Source organism: Pseudochaenichthys georgianus, chromosome 9, assembly GCF_902827115.2.
Source record: "Pseudochaenichthys georgianus chromosome 9, fPseGeo1.2, whole genome shotgun sequence".
Classification (NCBI taxonomy): Eukaryota; Metazoa; Chordata; class Actinopteri; order Perciformes; family Channichthyidae; genus Pseudochaenichthys; species Pseudochaenichthys georgianus.
Window position 1 is genome coordinate 26,298,411 of NC_047511.1, and position 22,638 is coordinate 26,321,048.

Consider the following 22,638-nt stretch of genomic DNA (forward strand, 5'->3'; position numbering starts at 1 on the left):
AATCTGATGAATACTCTGCTAAATGCAAACAATTAGATGCTTGGTCAGTGGTTCCTTTGTGACTATAGAGGGGGGGGCTGTAATCAGAGTGCTGTTGCTGTTTAGTAAAAAATAAAGTAACCCAAACAACAACCGTTGATGTACATTATATGCTTTAAAGAAAAGCTTATTGGATTTAAAGCCACTCTACATCTTTACTAATAGAATACCCTGCTTAATCTGAGGTCTGTACTTAATACGATTGTTGGTGGGATTTAAATATATGCACAGCTAGTTACACGCATATATTTTTTGTTAATATAGAACAGATTTAATTTTACTACATTTGAATCTGCTCCAAGTTATTTTGGTCTGTGTTGCAGGTGAATGTCTGCTCCTTCTCCTGTGTGTCAAGTATAGATAAAACAGATTATAAACGGAATGTAGTGAAGAGGAAATTGTAAAATACTTGTGTTGCTGTCTAAAAAATATTTTTATTTGGTAACAGGGCATCTACCAGAAAATGTAATAAAGACAATTTTGCAAGGAAAGATTCTCTGTTTTTTTGAAGACTGCACCCTATTGTATCAGCTATAGGTTAAATGTCTTTCTAGCACTTTTGAGTAATTTGGGTCATCTGGGAGTTACATTTCCTGGAACTATTTCCAAGGGTGGATTAACATTATTTTATATGGACTTCAAATGCAAGCTAAAGGCAGGAGGAGAGTCATTAGTCACTGTAGGTTAGCCATACAAATCACTGGCATCTTTATAATAACAAGACTGAAAAGAAGCAGAACAATTGAAGTATAAAGGAAGAGCGAATATCAGTCAAGCACTTGGATGTGATCTATTTCTGCCTTTTCTAATTAACACCGATAGTATCCGACAAATAGAGACATCACAGTGTCAGCAGTGGGTGGGTACCACACACACACACACACACACACACACACACACACACACACACACACACACACACACACACACACACACACACACACACACACACACACACACACACACACACACACACACACGGTTTGGGGTAAGCAGGGTTGTTCTGCTGCTTGTTTGATGTCAAATATTGCAGATGTGGAATGATACAAATAAACCCAAGAATGAATCTAGTATTAGAAATGTGACGTGAAGGAATTCTCGGGTCAAGAGTCATCAGATCTCTGAACAGAAAACAGAAAGCAACTGTCCGTCTATCTCCGGCACAGAGTGAGCAGCAGCATTGTGTGTGTGTCCTCCTCAGATTACCTCCCTCCAATAGATCCCTGTCTAAGTAGGAAAGGAAATAAATAACTTAGAGGTCAGGCTGAATGTGACAACATCTGGCTAAGTCTGCCTGTTGGTATGTAATAAATGTTTTTCCATATATGTAAGGCCAGGGAGAGAAAGACGAGGGCACATCTGTAGGTGTGCAAAGATGACTCATGAAGGAATAGCAACACTGCATGAACAAGCGGTTCTTACCCCAGTGAATTCAACACATTTCATTTCTTTTTTTTACCGTAAGGCTGAACACAGTAGATGTTGATGAGCGAAGCCCAATGATATCTCAGTATTATTATCTTTGAATTTTTTTTTAAAATACACCTTGTTGTTTTTAAGTATTAGGTCCACCTAATGTGTTTCAGGAAGCCTACAAAAAACAGTTATATAATATTGAAAAGCGTGGGGGCATCAGGGTTATTTCAAAGTTTGTTCAGACTTAAGACTAAAATAATCAATGTAAAAAAAATGGACGCTCTTTTTAATTGACATAACCCACAAGCAATCACCTCTCTGTTCCATAGAGCAGGCTGACAATGTTTGAAAACAGAAGCTAATAATGAATAAAGATTTTCTTAATTTATGTTCCTGCATTATTGACTGGTAATTTACTTCAAAAGACAGCTACTCTGTTCAGATTTTTTTTTTTTATTATTTACAGAATAAGAGCCAAATCGTCCTTGCTGCACCACCTGAATTAAAAAGTTAACACTTCAGAAAGAAGAGAGCTAGGGGAGGTCAGAAAAACATGAGCACAGCACAGTTGGGTGGTCCTGGTAGGTAATAGAGATGCAAATACACCTCAAATGTAAAAAAAAAAGGAAGAAAGAAAAAATAATACATTTGTAGAGAATTATGCATGACAAGAGAGGGAAGGTGAAAAACAGAGTCATACACAGAGAGATAAACAGACGTGAGTGAAAGAAAGAAGTGATAAAACAGACAGCTTTGGGAAAGAAGCTGACAAGGTTATCTAGCCGAGTGTGTACCAACAGTCCTCAGAGGACGGGCCTGTCCAAATGTCAACACAGACCGGAGCAGAGAAAATGCACTGAATAAGATATGCAGCAGAGAGATACAAGAGGTGGACAAACTGAGACAGGGCAGTGGGGTCATTCACATCAACTGAGGCCATTAACACTGCCCCAAAACACAGAAATATTGTAATAAATACTAAAAGATGTAATGAAACTCCAGTATAACAACTGTCATTAAAGTTTTTCATTTTAAATCTAAATGATTGTCTCTTTAAGCTCTGAAACATCTGAAATTCATATTGTTACCAGTGTTTGAAAACATATTTTCTGCATGTATTTCTTGTATCCTTTAATTTATTAATATAATGTAATTTCTCTTCTACTGCTTCTATATGGAGAACATAAGAGTGTTTTTTTTAGCCTCTGTGACCACAGGAAGTGCTGGATGGACTCAGTAGGATTCTTTATCACCGCCTGCAGGATTTCCTTTATTACTGCAACTACACACACAGCAGCAACAAACCTGATAAAGCACAAACAAATAAACATTTGCTTTAAAGAACAGGGACTGGAAAACAGGAAAACTTAGCTTGATACATAGCTGGTTTGAATGTGTACTTAATTTAAAAAAAGTCAAGGGTACTTTACATTTTAATGGTTGGAATCAGTTATATGACAGCCTCATCAACAGCTGACCAATTCTGTAACCTGTGCTGTAAGGATTGATGACTATGATGAACCTAGACATGCGTTTATGTTCTCATTTATCTTTTTGAACAGTAAGGCTTATGTAAGAAAAACACTCCTAGCTTGCGTATGTCTACGAAAAAAAGGGCCTCTTTATCAGCAGAGTCAGGAGGTAAAAGGGGAGAGATAACCACTGTGCGACATGTTTCATATGATGTTCCAAATGTACAACTGCAATACTGGTCTAGTGAAAAAATAACCAGCTTTTTGAAAATAACCTAGAAAGTGTTTTTGCATAACAATGACTATAGGATTAGACACAACTGTGTCTCCAAAATTCCATAGTTACATGTAGTATATGTGCGAAACGGTAAAATCTTTACAGGATGTCAAAAACACACAAAAAACATGGAATACAAGGCAAAAATAATGTGATGTAACTCCACACAACACTAAAGTACTGTGAAATGCTCACCTTTTTAATTTAGAAATATAATAAACACAACCAACGTCATGCTATGTAGAACTGTCACATAATCCAAAACAGTTATCTGACCTTTATATTTAAATATATACTGTATTCAGTTGGCTATACATATTGCATCCCTAAATAAGGCATTACACCGCTGTGCTTTCACAATCACAAAAGGTTAAAATAAAGTTTAAAGCCCTTAGCCACCATAATTTCAAAGAATGATACAGTAGTTGGGCTGAGACACTATAAGACCTTGGGCTGCTCAAGCATGAAGACGCCTTCATCATTACAAGGGAGAGAAATGTAGAACTTAAAAGCCACTTTAAGCAAAATTATTTCACAAGTCCAAGAATATATTTGTGTTTAAATGCTCTTGAGGGATCCCCTTTACGTTGAGAAAAGGTCTGCCAGTTATCTATTCTTCATATGCCATTATTACTATTTTTACAGTTATTTGCCTGGATGTGGACGTGCACTGCTGAGTGAGTGGTCAGCAAACCTAGTCTAGTAAAATGAAGAGGTGGTTGGTGGTTGCAGGAAGTGATTCAGGCATACAGAGGCTGGTAGCCACTCCTCCTGTTGTCAGTTTTACAGGTGATCACACACACGCTCAGCATGCCAAAGAACTGCAACGGGAAACATAAAGACAATCAGACTCATTCACTTCAAGTGTATTCTGGAGGTCCAACTGTTATGTCATTGGACAAGCTCAAGTACCGTAATTGCTATATTTTAACAATTTCTTTAACATATCACACAGTTAGAGCTTAGATAGCAATTTGCATTGTGATAACAGTGAGTGGTATTTAAAGTAAAGCTCTTTCACAGCTGCTGAACTGTATGTGATCGTCTTTACCTTGATGATGGCGAAGCCCAGAATGACAAGCATGGCGTAACTCAAGACGTCCTGCAGGAGTTGACCCAGCTTCACCTCACAGCCCTGAAACGCATGCAAGTACAGTGAGTGATCACATCCTGGACACACACTTTGTAAAACGTCTGCCTGAAATATTGCCTCAGAGGTGGGCGATAATAATAATACAAATAAAATCATTCCATAAAAGATCATTCCTGTCTACAAATCGTTTTAATGTGGCAGATGGAAAAACATTAATGCAGTTATAACAAATATACCGCTTCTGTAAGATGTACCTGTGTGTTCAGCAGGTCTGGTTGGTCCATTCTGCCTGGGCACTGCGATGGTCTGTTTTTACAGCAGGACAGAGGCACGGTGTTGTTGTGGCTGTTAGACCAGGTGGTGTTGGACCAGCTGGTGTAATTCATGACACCACAGCACTGCAACTGCAGAGAGAGAAAGTGAACATACAAGAGGTAAGGTATTTCATTTAAGTTAAATACAAAGAACAGGAAAGCTTGACACTATATCATCAACCTTATGTCTGAGCGAGTAATGGTGGGCTACAGAGGGGATGTGTGAAGACCTTTTTTCTCATTAGGTCGGCTTGATTTTTGTGATCATACACCGTGACATCGATATACAGTACTAATACAAATACATCACCATACTAAGATTTTGCTGTTATGGTTTTGAGATGGCCTTTTTCTTAAAAGCCTAGCAAGAAAAAAAAGGGGCAAATTGAAGGCAAGGCAAGTTTATTTATATAGCACTTTACAACGCAAGGCAATTCAAAGTGCTTTACAAAAAATGAAAGACATTAAGCATTAAAAAAGAAAAGCTAATAAAATAAACATTAAAAGGAAAAATACATGGATAAAAGTTACAGTGCAGTCTAAAATATGAATAGTTCAATTAAACATTAAAAGAAAAAGTACATGGATAAAAGTTACAGTGCAGTTTAAGATATGAATAGTTCAATTAAAAGCAGCGACAAAAAGAAAAGTCTTCAGCCTGGATTTAAAAGTAGTAAGAGTTGCAGCGGACCTGCAGGTTTCTGGGAGTTTGTTCCAGATATTTGGAGCATAATAACTGAATGCTGCTTCTCCATGTTTAGTTCTGACTCTGGGGACAGAAAGCTGACCAGTCCCTGAAGACCTGAGAGATCTGGATGGTTCATAATTTAGCAGGAGGTCAGAAATGTATTTTGGGCCTAAACCATTCAGTGCTTTATAAACCAGCAGCAATATTTTTGAAATCTATTCTTTGACATACAGGAAGCCAGTGTAAAGACTTCAGAACTGGAGTGATGTGATCTACTTTCTTAGTGTTAGTGAGGACTCGAGCAGCGGCGTTCTGAATCAGCTGCAGCTTTCTAATAGATTTTTTAGTGAGACCTGTGAAGACACCATTGCAGTAGTCGAGTCTACTGAAGATAAAGGCATGGACAAGTTTTTCCAAATCCTGCTGTGACATTAGTCTTTTAATCCTAGATATGTTCTTTAGGTGATAGTAGGCTGATTTAGTAACTGTTTTAATGTGACTGTTGAAACTCAGGTCAGAGTCCATGACTACACCTAGATTTCTGGCTTTATCTGTTGGTTTGAGCATTGCAGACTGAAGCTCAGTGCTAACTTTTAAACGTTATGCCTTGGCTCCAAAAACCATTACCTCAGTTTTATCTTTGTTTAATTGGAGAAAGTTCTGACACATCCAGTCATTGATTTGTTCAATGCACTTACTCAGTGTTTGAATTGGAGCATAGTCTCCTGGTGAAATTGTTACGTAAATGTGTGTGTCATCTGCATAGCTATGGTAACTTATTTTGTTGTTCTTCATTATCTGAGCCAGTGGTAGCATGTAGATGTTAAAGAGAAGAGGCCCCAAGATGGAGCCTTGAGGAACCCCACATGTCATATTTGTCAACTCAGATGTATATTTACCTACAGAAACAAAGTTGTTTCTATCCTTTAAGTAGGATTCAAACCAATTTAGAACTGTTTCCGAAAGTCCCACCCAGTTTTCCAGTCGGTCTAGTAATATGCTGTGGTCAACAGTGTCAAACGCAACACTGAGATCTAATAATACTAACACTGAAGTTCTGCCACTGTCTGTGTTTAAGTGAATGTCATTAAAGACTTTTACAAGAGCAGTCTCAGTGCTGTGGTTTGGACGAAAGTCTGACTGGAACACATCGAAACAGTTATTTAAATGCAAGAAATTGAAGAACAAGAGAAGGAAACAAAAGCAAGCATGCAAGATAGAGTGCAAGCAAAACAGGAAGAGGTTAAAGAGAATGAAAATACAACTGAGAAAAAGCTAAGCTAAATATACACAGTAGAATATAACACCAACCTGAGTCTGCAGGTAGTCAACAGCTTTGGTCTCAGTAGTCTGTCCATCATAATGCACGAAGACTTCACTCATAGAGCGCTCCAGATCTGCGTTTATCTGGACACACACAGACACAAGGTTGGTGGCCATGTTCAGAAGTAACATCGCAAATTTAAAATAGAGGTGAAATTCTGAGTATAGTTTACTGTCAGCACCAAGCATTGTGTGACGCAATCTGTGACTTTACTTACCTTGCCTTTGTAGATAAAGCTAAACACCAGAGCAGCCACTTCAGCAGCAAAGATCGCCATGATGATCAGAAAAAACTGGAGGGGGAGAAGATGAAAGAAGGTGTGATGAATATAAGTGGGTAAAAAAGAGTGATAGGATCAACAAAAGCTAAAATGGTAGCTAACATTATAATAAGTGTGCCTTCAGACACTAAAGCTAAGCAGGCGGTTGAAGAGCCTGACAAACAAACGTGTGTCCGTGAAGAGAGAGCACTTACAAAGCTGAGTCCGACTTTGGACTCCCGGAGTGTAGCGCAGCATCCAACCAGGCCAAAAATAAACATCACCACGCTGATGCCGATGATAATAGCGGCTGGGACCAACGTGTACTTGTCCTGGATGAAACTGTCAAAGTTGTCATAGCTCTTGATTATATGGGCTCCGACGTAGGCCAACACCACTCCTGCAGCCTGCGGGGAAACATGTAACACATCAAGGTGGGGAGCATAAACACTTAACATGCATATCAGAATGGTTCCTTATCACATATGATCACTAACAAGTCATTTAAGAGTAAGCTAAACTAATGTAAGATTTATTTATTATTTAATTGAATTATTCCTAGACCCTATTTTTCTATGTTTGATATTGAGTAGTTGGTATTCCGGGAATAGTACAACCTCAGTATACTCAGACTAAGCTACTGCAAACACAATGTCCTGCAGAAACAAACACTTTGATAGAATTCAAGTGATTAGTGACATAATGTGTGTTTCTAAGATGATAATGATGCTTTAGATGAGAGTGCCAGCTGAAAAACTGCCAACATCTAAAAAGAAGAATCCTTCCCTTCATGAATAGCGATATAACATTTTAGTTGGTTAGTTTAGTTTGATTCTATCATCACAACATGGTTAGTTAAAGAAAAACAGGAAGCAGAACAGCTTGGATCAGCGCTTTATTCAAACTTCAAACGCTATAACAAATCAAATAGATCTGTTTTGCCTTTATTATCTGCTGGGGTCTCATGTGATGAACACCCGATGTGAAAGTCATTGATGGTCTTTCAGATGTGGATTAGGCATTAGGTCACACCATAATCATGGCTTTTCTTCAAGTCATGCTTGAGCAGTGAGCTAATCAATCATAAGACTGTACATGGCAATTGTGTCCAGACTGTACTGCAGTATCACATTGGGTGTGTAAAACTGGTTTCTAATGTTATTGTAGAATAACACAATCTGGTCTAAAAATAAAAGTTGAGAAGGTCAATACGAAACAAAAACTTCAAGAACAGAGAATGTAAATAAAAAATCAATGGCTCTAAAGTATTAATCTCATCAACAGCACTCTTCACTTCCCTTTGCCCTTTGAAACCCTTTATCAGATTAAATCCAGACTCTAGTCAGGGATGAAAAAAAGCCAGCAGTGTGGGAGAAATTGCAAAAAACTAAATCTGCAGTGCTGAGTGACAAATACTATATCGTAAATAACACTTCAAAATCTCAACTGAAATTAACTATAAAATATAGCTGCTTTTATACACAGCAGGAAGATGAGAATATATAACATTTCCTTAGATAGATGGACATTTTCTGGCGAAAAGACGTTGCAACTGCTTTATGCTGAAAGTCAAAAATCCCCTGCATGTGCCATTCTCAGTATCACTTCCCCTGCAATAACTTGGGTTAAAGATTGTGTACTTGTCTTTGTTTGTAGCAACTGAGCATGTGTGTTTTGTGTGGCCTAACAATCATTCAACCTCCACTTCGGCCTCATGACTCACTGCTCCTAATCACTCCACAGTCACGAGATCGCTGTGGGGTAGTTTCTCTACCCCCTTCCCCCCCTCCACCACTCACCCCTAATCTTTTCAGAAATTCTGATCTTGTTTCTAAGAAGCAGCACAAAGAGGATTATACAACGTATAGCCTCCTTTCTGGAATGTGAGACACCTCTGAGGCTTGATTGTAGCTTGACAAATGGACTAGAATGGTCTCAAAGATCACAAAAAAAACGTGTTGGGGGGAGATTTGTAGTGTTCAGCTCATAGTTTAAAGCAGCACTGTTGATACCCTTTATTCAGTAATCAGATCAGTGATGATAGTGAAGCTCATTATGAAAGCAATGACACCAGAAACAACCAAACAAAAAACACTCTTCTTGTTGTTGACCGAGATAAACCATGCTTCTGTTTCCCTTTCAAGTACACACACAGGCCAGTTATCTGACTCAATAATCAAATTACCTAGACATCTGCGACGGACAGGCACTAAAGTGTACTGGTTCCCCTCAACACGCATTTCCTCTGTAGACAGAGGAGAGCTGACAGCTGGGCAGAGACATGGTGAATATGATGATCCAACAAGATATGGAAACTTTGAAAATGAGTCAGAGTTCCAGCTGACTGGCTGGCTGGTTGACATTATTACAGAAAATCTTGTCAGTAGGCCTACTCTCTGGAACTATTACTAATATCCTTTAAGGAATCATGTGACTTCATAAAAAATTACCTACGCAGATGTGAACCGCATTAGGATACAGTACAAATGAGGAAGTACAGTTTAGTGATGGCGACTGCAGTGGCTAGAAAACGGGCTACCAGGATGCCTACCCAGTCACAACTCTGATTTGTAAGATGGAAACCTTAAAGCGCATAGGAGGAACTGACTAGGCTACTAAATAATAACAAATAGCGATGTTTGACAGAGGGCAACACACATAATGTCGCAAAGCCAATAAACTGGTATATTAACTCAAATGTGAGCAGGTGGATATAATTCAGCGCCTTACCCAGAATACCAGGCTGAGGAAGAGCAGGACGGTCTTGGAGGTGAAGATCCCGCAGTCCATGTTGAGCGACGGAGGTGCAGAGAGTGAAGAAAGGCTGGGAGTCCGGGTACACTTTTTATCTCGCAGGGCACCGAGCTGCTTCTCCTGATGTTTTGGTCACAAGTTTCCGCGCTCTGTCTGGCTGCAGTGACTCTGATCACATGGTCACATGCTTCGGGGAGGACAGCGAGGCAACACAACCGGTTCAAGCGCGCTCAGCCCCCTGCAGGGAGGCTGCGTCACACCAGAGGGGAACAGTCCCGCACAGAAATATAGCCTAAAACCGAATAATGTTCAGTAAGGTAATGTGATCATTAAAACTGAATGTATCGTTTAGTATTGCTGTTTTTTTAATTGTGGTTTGAGCACTTGGAAAACATATTGAGTAACATGTTAATATTGAGTAACAACATGTTGATCTTGTCTTTATCTCAATTAATATGCTTTAGGATTTACTTCAATGTGAACATATTTTAATCCAGTTTTTGGAAATAAGACTATGCACCCCCCACTTAGATTTTATTTGTGTAGTTCTTCTGAAGTCAATAATGAGGCTGTCATGAATCTGTAAACTCATTCAAACGGATCCTCAGCAGTTAACAGCAAATTATATCCCTTGGCCCTTTTGAAACAGAAAGAGAGTACTGTTGAGATACAGCACAGGGGACCTATAGGCTAATAAACAATGTTGGTTGTATGTTATGCCTCAGCTGAATTACAGTACAAGGGGTACGAATATACATCCATGCTAAACCCGCTAAACCATCGGCCTGCTTGCACCTCGCGTAAAACGGCGGATACCGGAAGTACGGTGTCGCCCTCGGCCCAATACCCGTATGTGTGTGTGAAAGAATTGTCAGTGGACTCATCCACAGCTAAGGAAATGCACTGTGCATTTTGTATTCCATCACAAAGCTGATTAATCAAATCACCAGCCAGTATTTATGTTCTTCTGGTTGCTGTGGAATCTGAGAGGGGGATTTGCTTGATTTTACCTGTTATTTCCTCTTTTTGTTTGCCTTCAACATGGTCTCCATCACTTCAGTCATGCATTCTTTTATACTCCAGTTATTATCCAGTGGGAAGTCCTTACCTACTGGCCTAGTTAAATCAAAGTGGTTACTTTTTTTTGGCTGGGTAGTGTAGTTTTACACACCATCTTATTTGACTTTCTCAGGACATAAAACTGTTTTTTGGGGGCAGACCCCTCAAAGAAAAAAAAATATTTACACACGTAAGGTCATCATCTTAATAGTTTTGTATGCTCATCCGTGAGCAGAGCATCAAGTTGACATGTCTACAGCTGAATGCGGCGATTACCATTTTGTTCAGCAAAACGCCTCACAAACGTATTAAGATCAACAGCTTTAGTGCGTTTTGATTCAATGCTGAGTACAGCCAAACTGACAGTCTCTTCTCTGTCATTGTAGACCGCAAAACCTCATTCCTTCAGTGCTTGGGTCCGAATGCTTCTCATTTTGCGCCGTCCCGTTCAAATGAAAATCGCCGCCAATCATGATTCATATGTCCACGCTCGCGCCAGGACCGGGGGAGGGGTTACATGACGTGCATCTTGTGCTGCATTCACTTGCACTCGGACATTAGAGACTTTCTCTCATAAATGTCCGATGAGCCACAACTAGTAGGTGAAACTAGGCTACTAGCTACAGTACAGATGGAACTATATGAGCTGTTAACTCTCGCTCTGAATTATTATTTTTTTAAACTCGCGCTCAGGTTGAAAGAGACGAGACACACATTTTTCCCAACCGCATTCCGTGAAGACCCGCCCTACTGTGCCTCTGATTCGCAGATTGTTTGGGGGGGGGGGGGGGGGAACGCTGACGGGATGCTGAATGTGATTGGACCAATGCGTTGACAGACACACACAGACAGTGGACAGTGGAACAGGACATGCAGAGCGCTGTTTGCAGTCTATGGACATAGCGGATCATTTTGACTCGTTGCGTTGTGGCGATGTCTCGCAGATAACACAGATAATACAGATAATACATATGAAAAGTATCATTTGCTCAGAGTCCAGAGACAGTTGTGGTTCGGTCCGGATCCGGACCAGAGTCCGGACTTTGAGGATGCCTGAGCTATAGAGAGGCGAAGTCCCTCCCTTTCCGGGAGCCTCCATGGGACCCCGGAAGCGTAAAATTATACATTGAAGTCAATGGAGAGAGAAAGGTTATCTTTTGATCCCGTTTGAATTGTGCCACGAATGACACATATGATGTTTGTCAATTTAAAAGAATATTTTGCAAGTCAAAAAAATTAAAATGTGTCGTAAAACTGTGAAGTTACACATTTTTTTGTGTGAAACCGCTGAGTGAACTACAGGTCTCTTGGTCTCGCACAATACGCGTCACCATCACAAAGATGGCCGTCACGTTAGCAAATTTCACCTGTTTCTTTCAGAATGAGAATAAAAGTATAAAACGAGGTGACTACAAGTCTGGACATGTTGAGCGCTGTACATACACGAAAGGGGAGTTATTCGGTTCTGTAAGAGCAGCGGGACCGGCTTTACAAGATGTTGGTGAGTAATATGAGTGCAATGTGTAACGTTAATGTCAGCTAGCTAACATTAGCTAACAAGGTACACTAACGTGTTTTGTTTCAGTAACTAGTGTTCTCCTTTAGAACTTTGTGTGCTGTGGATAACATTAGTGTTCACAAGAACAAGGTAAACTCCTGTGTTTTGTTTTAGTTGCTCTTCAGATTGAAGCGGCCAGTTTTATATCGACTATACTGTATGTGTGATCTCCTTTTACATCTCGTTGTGTCATTTGAGTTTATTTGCTGTGTGTAGATTCAAGGGTTTTGGTTATCTTGTCAATTTGTTTGGTTATCCAGGCACAGCTGTGCGTGACTCCCTCGGTTACACTGGTATGTGTTTTCCTAATGTAGAGAGCATTGATTAATTAATAAACTACACACTGTGTCTAGATCCTGACCAAATCCTTTTTTATTGTTGATCAAATGTTTTTCAAAAATGTATTCATACACATTTAGAAAAATACAATGTACAATCACAACCAGTACAACACACATTACAAAAAATACAGAAAAAACAAACAATAACAACAATCAGACAAAACTATGGAAAAATAACCCCTCCCACCCCCAGATCCAGACCATCCTTGTATTATTGCTCATTCAATCTATTATAGCATGCTAACAAACATGGTACTTACTTTATTTGTACAGATCTGCATGGGAGACGATGGCGCGATGCAGAGCGCTGTCTGTGATTGTGCACGGGGGATGTACAAATGTAGCCACGCTGCAGCATTGGCAATATGTGCCATGTGGCAGATCAGCTCCACAGATGTTGAGTGCCAGTGGAGGAAGCCTGGCACTTCCAAAGTAGTCCAGCCGGTGTCTCAACTTTACCAACAGTGAGAGGAGACATACAACCCACTGGCCAGAGACATCGCCACTCAGGATGTAGACTGGTTCAGGTCTGCACTGAGGGGCGCACAGTGTGGCATGGCATGGCTTTTGTCACCTGAGCCAGAGCCGCGGCCTCAACATCAGGCCATTGTCACCGTGCCGGAGCTGGTGAAGGGGCATGGGGGTCGGTGGCTTGAGGCAATTCTTGCCTCAATGCGACTGAGCAGAGACCAGCAAGCTGCCATCCAGACAGCCACCGGAGGACAGCGGACAAAGTGGCAGTTACACAGGCGGGGCAGGTTGACAGCCAGCAAGTTTGGTGCTGTGCTGCGGTCGGGACTTTCATCCACTCCATGCGCGTCCCTCATGAAGAGGGTGCTCGGGGGGTACAACTTGGACGGAGTCATGGCTGTCAACTGGGGGGTTGTAAACGAGGCCGAAGGGGTGAAGGCTTTTGTGCAGGCCTATCAGGAGACAGTGTTCGAGTCTGGTCTCTTTGTGAGTGAGTCGGTGTTTTGGGAGCATCCCCCGATGGACTTGTGCAGCCATCTGCCCTGCTGGAGGTGAAGTGTCCACCATCATCATTATATAGGATATATATATATATATATATATATTTGTATACATATCTGTAAATTGTATAATTTTATTTGATTTAAAAGTATTTTTGATCTCTGTCTATAAACACAAACTGAGTAAGATTGACAATAAAGTTGACTTTGAAAAATATATATATTCTTTATGAAAATAGTTGACTGTTGGAGGAATGAATCCAAATGAAACGTTGGACTGAACTACAACTACGCCTTTAAATCTCTACGGACTGTTTTTCAGCGGGATGGCAAGTTCCTATCTTTAAACATTTATTAGTTTTTTCTCAGAACAGATTTGATTTTCTGAAGTTAATTTAACTTAACCATGTAAGGTCATTATTAAAAAGGTACAATCAATTTGTTTAGGGTTGAATAAAATAATGATAAACATTTCATTTGGATAATTTACTGACAGAATAAGAAACTCAATGATGCTCTACTCACCTGTTCCTTTTTATAAAGTGAAACAGTTGAAACGATAGATTTTAGTAAACTTAAAAACAACCTTCTCCAAAAGCTATCAAGGAATATACCTAATACTTGTTTTAGAACTTTATTACATATTTTTATATAAATAGTTTGAGTGATCCATAATTGACAGAAGCTTGTGTTTACACTGACCTGTTACTCATATATTAATGTCTTTGTAACTTATTTAAACCACTACCTCACTAATTTCTTTCATTCATCACGGTTCAGTAAACTAAGTGACACATGAACCAGTTTAATAATTATAATAACGTAGGATTGCAACTCTTTGAAACTGTAGGTGGCTCTTAAAAGAGCCGTTTGGGTGTGCTGGTCTCGGGTCAGTCTAAGCCCTCTCTCGCGGATGCAGCGGGATGTCCTTAGGCATGATGTTGACCCTCTTTGCTTGGTTCATCTTACTGGGGGGCAGCTACATGGATGTCGGTGCAGTCCACAATCATTGTGCAGTTGAAGGCAGAATGAATTTATTATTGACTCCGAATGAAGCACAACTTCATGTCATACAATACATTGACTTTATTTGTAATTGTGTAAAAAAATAAAGCATTGATTAGCAAGCAGGACCTGCAGGAACAGAGCACGGTGATGGATGGAGCTGGGAAGAGAGAAGAATAAAGAAAACAGATCAACTTCATTATCGGATATTAAAAATTCAATTTCAAAACAAGTTGCCGCTCCTACAGTTTTCTAGTATGTAAAGATGATTTCACATGACCTATGCACAATATCACACTCAATACATGTGTGTCTCTGGAGGGTGCATTGTGCCTTTGATGTATATAAATAATATACCATAACCAAATACTATTACGTACAGTGGAAATCAGGTTGCCAGAGCTGGTCAGTCCAGTGTGCATGTTCCTCAGGGTCTCAGCAGTTACAGGTGAGGTAAAGAAAATAAAAGAGAAAAAGGTCAGTAACAACACTTTGAATAATTATCTCTTTTAATAATGTTCTATCAGTAATCACTCAACTACTGTCTTTCCAACAAACAGATTGACTCACTATCATCACAATGAAACACGTCCAGAAGAATGGACCACAGATGGAAATTAGCTATTAGCTATAATCTGGCATATTGCATCTCTTCTCTTTGCTGAGATTAATGTTTTTGTATGCATGGTCCTTCTATAAATAAATACATGTCATGCAAAGCTGCCTGCCTGCCTTCCTTCCTTCGACTCTCCCTGATCTTTTAATGTTCAATGTTAACCATTTGAGCAGATAGCATTAAGTAGAAAAGATCGCAGATGCTAATCTGCCGTTAGCCTACCTCCCGCCCCCTTAGCACCTGGTGGAGGGGGCGATAGGCTCCTCTTCAAATGTTTCACAAAATACTTACCATCATGACTACTCTTACTGTTTAACATTTGGGTTCACTTCATGTTAAGGCTAATACAAATGACAAGGCTAAGTAATGTGATGCTAACTAACGTGCTCGCTACTAGCTATGTAGCTAGCTTGACTGTGTTCCATGCACAACATGTGTATTACCTGATATGTTTGGTCCAACGACTCCTGGTCCTTTCATCAGACGGGAAGCGATAGAACGAGCTATGATCTATAAGTATGATCACTTATGTGATTACAACCTGGTACAAAGCACACAGGCATCTTGTAAAAGTGAATTTATTTTTAGCAATCTCTTATTTATTGGAGGGAATAAATCAGTTATGAGATCTTCTTCTTCTTCGCTTTAATTACGAGTCGCAACCACTTGGAGCATTATCGCCTGTGACATCACTTACGCGAGCCAGAATGGGATTTGTAGTCTTTGTAGTCGCGTATTTTTCATAGTCTTATATTTCAACAGTTTTACGACAAAATGTGACTTTTTTGACATGGAACTTATTGTTTAAGATTGACAAACATCATATGTGTAGTTCGTGGCACAATTCAAACGGGATCAAAAGATACGTTTTCTCTCTCCATTGAATTCAATGTACATTTTTCGCTTCCGGGGTCCCATGGGCCGGAAGTAGATGGGCGTGACTTCGCCTCTCTATACCCTTCTCTTGCTTTAGGTCAGGCATCCTCAAAGTCCGGACTCTGGTCCGGATCCGGACCGAACCACAACTGTCTCTGGACTCTGAGCAAATTATACTTTTCATATGTATTATCTGTATTATCTGTGTTATCTTTGAGACAACGCAACGAGTAAAAATTCTGCCACCCCAAAAATAGGCCTTGCCACCCCAGTTGGCAGCTTTGTTTTGAAAGAAAAGTTGTGGCTCATCGGACATTTATGAGAGAACATCTCTAATGTCCGAGTGCAAGTGAATGCAGCACAAGAGGCACGTCTTGCTCGTAACCCCTCCCCCGGCCATGGCGCGAGCATTGATGGGAATTCCGGCTCTTCTTGGTGAGCCGGATCATTTGGCTCGGCTCACCAAGAAGAGCCGGCTCTTTCGGCTCCCAAACGGCTCTTCAGTTTACCACATATTATACCTTTTAATTAAATCAAATGTAGGTTTTGACTAATGAATGATGTATATGTGTACACATATATCACTTAAATTATTCAATACATCCTGTAGGAGCCAATTAATTGTGGGTATAAAGGTAGGAACCTATGTGCGTGGAGAAGTCTTCAGCTGTGTTAAGCTGTGATCCGCTCGAATAAATCCTTAAAACCAGCTATTGTTGCCCGAATTATCACTGAATATCGTTCCTAATGTGATACCAAGTCCATCTGAGACCCGTGTACACCTTCAGACAGCCTCCCAGTGAAGCGTACGTTGTTTACTCAGAGTTTGAAAGCAGCGTGGAGAAGTTTTCAGCTGTGTTAAACTGTGATCCTCTCAGGTAAACTGTGATTCGCTCAGGGGAAATGGGATCCGCTCAGATTAAACTGTGTTACATCTTCTGTGGCTATCTACCAGCGATCATGTTTAATATGAAAGACACACACATACATCCCTTATAAAAACGCCATTCTGCAGCACTCATCCAGATAAGATGTGACTGTTAACTCGTTTTGCAAAGACAGCAGCAGAAATGTCATTGCTGCATGTGCAGGGATATTTAGACTTTAAAATGCTGATGGGTCATTAATCTTGGTCTCGGCAAACAATATTAGGAATCCTCTATTCAAACTACATAATATTCAGTGTCCATCGACATGAAAATAACAAAAAAGTTCATGCTGGACTCAAACCCGAGTCCCAACAGCAAAAGTCACTCCAGCCCTGCGCGTTATGAGTGCGCCACGGATTAACACGATACTACCCAGAGAATCCAGAATAAAATAACAGTGTTCAAAACACTCATGTCAATTACATTATATGATATTGCATTTACCTGACACGTTTATCTAAAGCGACTTACAATAAGTGCATAAGACCAAGAAGCAGTGGCGTAGCCAGGAATTATTGTGTGGGTGGGCCTGGAGAAATGTAGGTGGGCCAGGGGGAGACATATTAAGCATGGGGTCTGAGCTGAAACTTCATTAATGATTTTTATTAATGCACTAATAGAACATAAGCATACATTAGCAGTGAAAACAAAAAACATAGGCACGGCGGCCTCAGAATGTGTGTAGAACTGACATCCACATAGGGATGGGTATCGTTAAGGCTTTAACGGTACTACTACTTTTATCGATGGCGCTTATGCTTATGCTCCAGGTTCAGTACCAACCACATCATAAAGTACGCTGACGATACAGCAGTGGTGGGACTCATCAGGGACAACAACGAACAGGCCTACAGGGAGGAGGTGAAACATCTGACAGACTGGTGTAACACCAACAACCTGATGCTGAATGTCGATACAACAAAAGAGATTATTGTCGACTTCAGGAACAAAAAGCACTGTCACCCACCACTCCACATCAACGGCACAGCAGTGAAGACTACAGCCAGCACCAAGTTCCTGGGGGTGCACATCACAAGCAGTCTGACCTGGGGGGTATACTGCGAAGCAGGATTTTCGCTTAGCCGGCTAAATTCAGGGAAAACTCCGGCTTTCCGGTCATCCGAAGCTGGTTCTCTTTTTAGCAGGCTAGATCTCCATGGTAATATATGCTAAGCAGCTAACCAGGGGGGTATACTGCGAAGCAGGATTTTCGCTTAGCCGGCTAAATTCAGGGAAAACTCCGGCTTTCCGGTCATCCGAAGCTGGTTCTCTTTTTAGCAGGCTAGATCTCCATGGTAATATATGCTAAGCAGCTAACCTGGTCGGGACCAGGTTAGGTTGCAGGCTAAGAGCTCAACTCAGTGAAAGCACCGCCTGCTGACCAATCAGAGCTCAGTGTGCGGAGTTTAAAGCGATCAAGTCATATTACAGGAGAAAGGAAATACAGAAAAACTGCCGTCGCAGGAAAGACGGCCGGCAAAAATCACCGACTGTGTGAACGTGAACATCAATAGAATATCACCTCCCATCTTCAGAGCAATCTGACTATTATAACATTAGCGTTAAGAAAGCTTACTTAAATATCGGCCACAACATAAGTAACCGGATCAGAGTACATTAGCCTACAGTCCGGGGCATATCACTTCATAAGGTATCATATATCTCCTTATCTGAGTCAGCTGAGCCGTATCTGGCCGTGCAACACTCACAGTGTCACATACTGTATGCAGAAGTATTATTTTAAGCAACACATTAAGTTGACAAAACACTCGAGACAAATGTAATTGAAGTCAGATCGTGTTTTAGACGGGGCAGTGATATCATAAACCTGTTAATGTACGCATTCAAACACTTTTTCTTTTGCCAGCTGTATTCACCTTGCACGTGCAGCTATGTGGCTTTTATCCTGGATAAAGTGTTTAAGTCATGGATGTTTAAAGTTTAACTTCTTCATTTTTGACTAGTATTAAAGTTCACTTTTCATTCAGGAAGTATGACGCTGTGCTGTCAGTACGCTTCTCCATGTTTGTGATTGGTCGAATGCTCCAAATACCACCCCTTTCATGTGAACGCGCACCTAACTAGATAGGACACGGCTGGCTTGAGCGATCCACTTGATAACCAGCGTCGTAGTACAGTTTAGCGAGAGCGCGTATGTTTTGGATTAGGCCAACCGGCTAACTCAAACATATCCAGGTTAGGTTGAACCAGGTTCGTAGTATAGGCCCCTGGTCCACTCACACTACATCACTATTTAAGAAGGCACAGCAGCGCCTACACTTCCTGCACAGCTCCCCCCTCCCATCCTCACCACGTTCTACAGAGGAACCATAGAGAGCGTGCTGACCAGCGGCATCTCCATCTGGTCGAGAGACTGCAACGCCAAAGACTGGAAGTCGTGGATGGAGCTACAGAGCTGCTAGAAAGACAGTCCAACCCGGTGCATTCCTCCGTCTGGATGTGGAGCACTTTGGCTAAATGTTTAGACACATTGCTCGTGTTACCGCCCTCACATGCTAAACTCTTATTCCACTTTTGGTAACGAGTATTGTCCACATCGACACGGCTATAGTTTAACCACACCTCTGAGCGCGTTCTCTCTGCCATCACCTCCGTGTGTGTGTGTGTTGCTGCATGTAGCAGCTGCGTGTGTGTAAACTGCCCCGCCCCCTCGCACACAGACGGGGGATAGATCTCTTAAACGGAGTTGGCGACACTTAAACTGCAATGTAAGTTTGTAGCAATAATACATACAACATATATCGGGGGCACAGGTTGTTTATCCTTGACAGTCGCACAGTGGGCACACACTGAGTGTTTTCATATTCAGCAAATGTGTACACGCTAAACTGCAGACCTCAAGAAGAAATAATACTTTCATTCACTCACGGCAAAAGTTACTTTACTTACTATAAAAAGTCACGGTAAAAAAATGCACTCCCTATTCCATTGTCATGAAGGTGGAATCTAACTATATCCAGAATAAGTTTTATTGGATCCAGGCTAGAAACATGTTTATTTCTGCTGTAAAGTTGGGCATTTTAACATGGGGGTCTATGGGAATTGCTCCTTTTTGCATCCATCCCCTGTCGGCCACTAGATGAACTGCAGTTTGTGGCACTTCCTTCTGGGCTTCCCGGTTCTGCGCTATGAAGCGCTGATTGGCTGTGGGTGGGCCAGACGTGCATGTGGGTGGGCCCAGGCCCACCCGGGCCCACCCACAGCTACGCGGCTGCCAAGAAGATACAAACTTGAAGAAAACAGAATCATAAAGTACATCAGGTTTCATAGAGCCAAAACATTTAAAGTGCTACTCAACTGGCTTTAGATAAGCCATTCCTTTATTAGTATATAAGTGCTTTGTTAATAATTCTAACGTCAATAAATCCTTTACAAACTATTCTTGTTGTCAGTCTTACATTTGTATCATATATCGTTATTAATATGATGTCGACTCGATTTGATACTCGTTTATACTTGTATAAATGGGTATCAGGTGTACAGACTTATCATTAATTGGGGCATGGGTCCAGTCTATATAAATTTGATTAACCTTTCACAATGTTGTGAGGTAGTGAGGAGATAGAGAGATACAGAGAGAGATAGATATAGATAGATAGATAGATAGATATAGACAGATAAAGAGAGAGATAGTGAGAGAGAGATAGAGAGATAGATAGATAGACAGATAAAGAGAGAGATAGCGAGAGATAGTGAGATAGTGAGTGAAAGTGAGATATAGTGAGTGATTGAGCGTTGCCTGTGAGAGTGATTGTCCTGGTGAGTGGTTGTGGGTGAGTAATTGAGGTGCAACTGTGTGTATTTGAGAGAGGCTGGTATTGTACGTTTCCGTGTATTTGTCACTTTGTTTGTTTGTCTTTGTTGTATTAATTTGTTTGTGTATGAATACGTGAGGGTAAGTAGGTAGGCAGGAGTAGGCGCATAGGCGAGACAGGTGTAAGTAGGTGTTGGAGTAGGAGGAGGGACAGAGAGCGTTAGGAAATGGATCCCAGAATTGTAAAACAAATTCTGGATCTGAAAGTCCACCACCAGTATCCTGAGGGGTCAACCAAGAAAGAGCAGTATGTCATGAAGAGGAGAGCTGACACCTTCACGATAAAGGGTATGGATGCATATGGACTCTAGAAAACAATGATAATATGCTATGGTAAAACTAATACATCTAATATTATGTCATATAAACACCAGACGGAGAACTGTACTACATCTGCAGGCGCAAAAAGAATCAAACCGAGCACCTTGCTAAAGTGGTCTCTACTGCTGAAGAAGCAAACGATTTGTTTGCGGAGTTTCACTGCAGCAATATTGGTGGACACTGCGGAGTGGAGAAGACTCACTGTGCCATCATTGCTCGGTACTATTGGCTTGGCATGGAGGGTGACATACGCGAGTGGGTGAGTTGGTATCTTCAAAATAATGAGGTGGAATACACATTCAGGTTCAAAAGTAGCACAGAGGAGTGTAATGTGTATTTCAAAATTGCTGATGCTGTATGCGCAAACACCCTATCAGTTTAACATATAATTTATTTGCACTAAATATTTCTCATAACTGATGTTTGTCTGTTTTAGATTGCTCAGTGTCCACAGTGCCAGGCCAAGAGAGCCAACATTAAGGAGAAGCAGGAGTACAGTCCGATAGAGGTAAAATAAACCATGGCATACTGGTATTGTCAGTGTAGAAACACGTCAACAGTGATTTACTGTAATGCTCATGTATTTATTTCCCCCCAGGTTACGGAGCCTTTGGAACTGGTTGGGATGGACTTAGTGGGTAAACTCACAGTAACAGATGGTGGCAACCAGTACATATGTGTAATGGTTGCCACCATCTGTTACTGTGAGTTTACCCACTAAGTCCATCCCAACCAGTTCCAAAGGCTCCGTAACCTGGGGGGAAATAAATACATGAGCATTACAGTAAATCACTGTTGACGTGTTTCTACACTGACAATACCAGTATGCCATGGTTTATTTTACCTCTATCGGACTGTACTCCTGCTTCTCCTTAATGTTGGCTCTCTTGGCCTGGCACTGTGGACACTGAGCAATCTAAAACAGACAAACATCAGTTATGAGAAATATTTAGTGCAAATAAATTATATGTTAAACTGATAGGGTGTTTGCGCATACAGCATCAGCAATTTTGAAATACACATTACACTCCTCTGTGCTACTTTTGAACCTGAATGTGTATTCCACCTCATTATTTTGAAGATACCAACTCACCCACTCGCGTATGTCACCCTCCATGCCAGGCCAATAGTACCGAGCAATGATGGCACAGTGAGTCTTCTCCACTCCGCAGTGTCCACCAATATTGCTGCAGTGAAACTCCGCAAACAAATCGTTTGCTTCTTCAGCAGTAGAGACCACTTTGGCAAGGTGCTCGGTTTGATTCTTTTTGCGCCTGCAGATGTAGTAAAGTTCTCCGTCTGGTGTTTATATGACATAATATTAGATGTATTAGTTTTACCATAGCATATTATCATTGTTTTCTAGAGTCCATATGCATCCATACCCTTTATCGTGAAGGTGTCAGCTCTCCTCTTCATGACATACTGCTCTTTCTTGGTTGACCCCTCAGGATACTGGTGGTGGACTTTCAGATCCAGAATTTGTTTTAC

General features: G+C 40.9%; 1 protein-coding gene and 2 long non-coding RNA genes across 3 annotated transcripts; 1 reads left to right on the top strand and 2 right to left on the bottom strand.

Moving 5' to 3' along the window:
- Positions 1-2,695: 2,695 nt before the first annotated feature.
- On the bottom strand, positions 2,696-9,840 carry tspan36 (tetraspanin 36). Its single transcript, XM_034091229.2, has 7 exons — positions 9,613-9,840; positions 7,098-7,289; positions 6,841-6,915; positions 6,611-6,706; positions 4,552-4,701; positions 4,256-4,339; positions 2,696-4,025 (listed from the first exon to the last, which is right to left on the bottom strand). Exons 1-7 carry the CDS (start codon positions 9,670-9,672, stop codon positions 3,945-3,947), a joined length of 738 nt encoding a protein of 245 aa, XP_033947120.1. The 5' UTR covers positions 9,673-9,840; the 3' UTR covers positions 2,696-3,944.
- Positions 9,841-21,382: 11,542 nt separating this feature from the next.
- LOC117451989 (uncharacterized) lies at positions 21,383-21,817 on the top strand. The gene is made up of 3 exons (XR_004552752.2): positions 21,383-21,406; positions 21,584-21,655; positions 21,746-21,817. It is a non-coding gene; the product is annotated as an uncharacterized lncRNA (long non-coding RNA).
- Positions 21,818-21,835: 18 nt separating this feature from the next.
- Positions 21,836-22,410, bottom strand: LOC117451990 (uncharacterized). Its single transcript, XR_004552753.2, has 3 exons — positions 22,241-22,410; positions 21,992-22,063; positions 21,836-21,901 (listed from the first exon to the last, which is right to left on the bottom strand). It is a non-coding gene; the product is annotated as an uncharacterized lncRNA (long non-coding RNA).
- Positions 22,411-22,638: the final 228 nt, after the last annotated feature.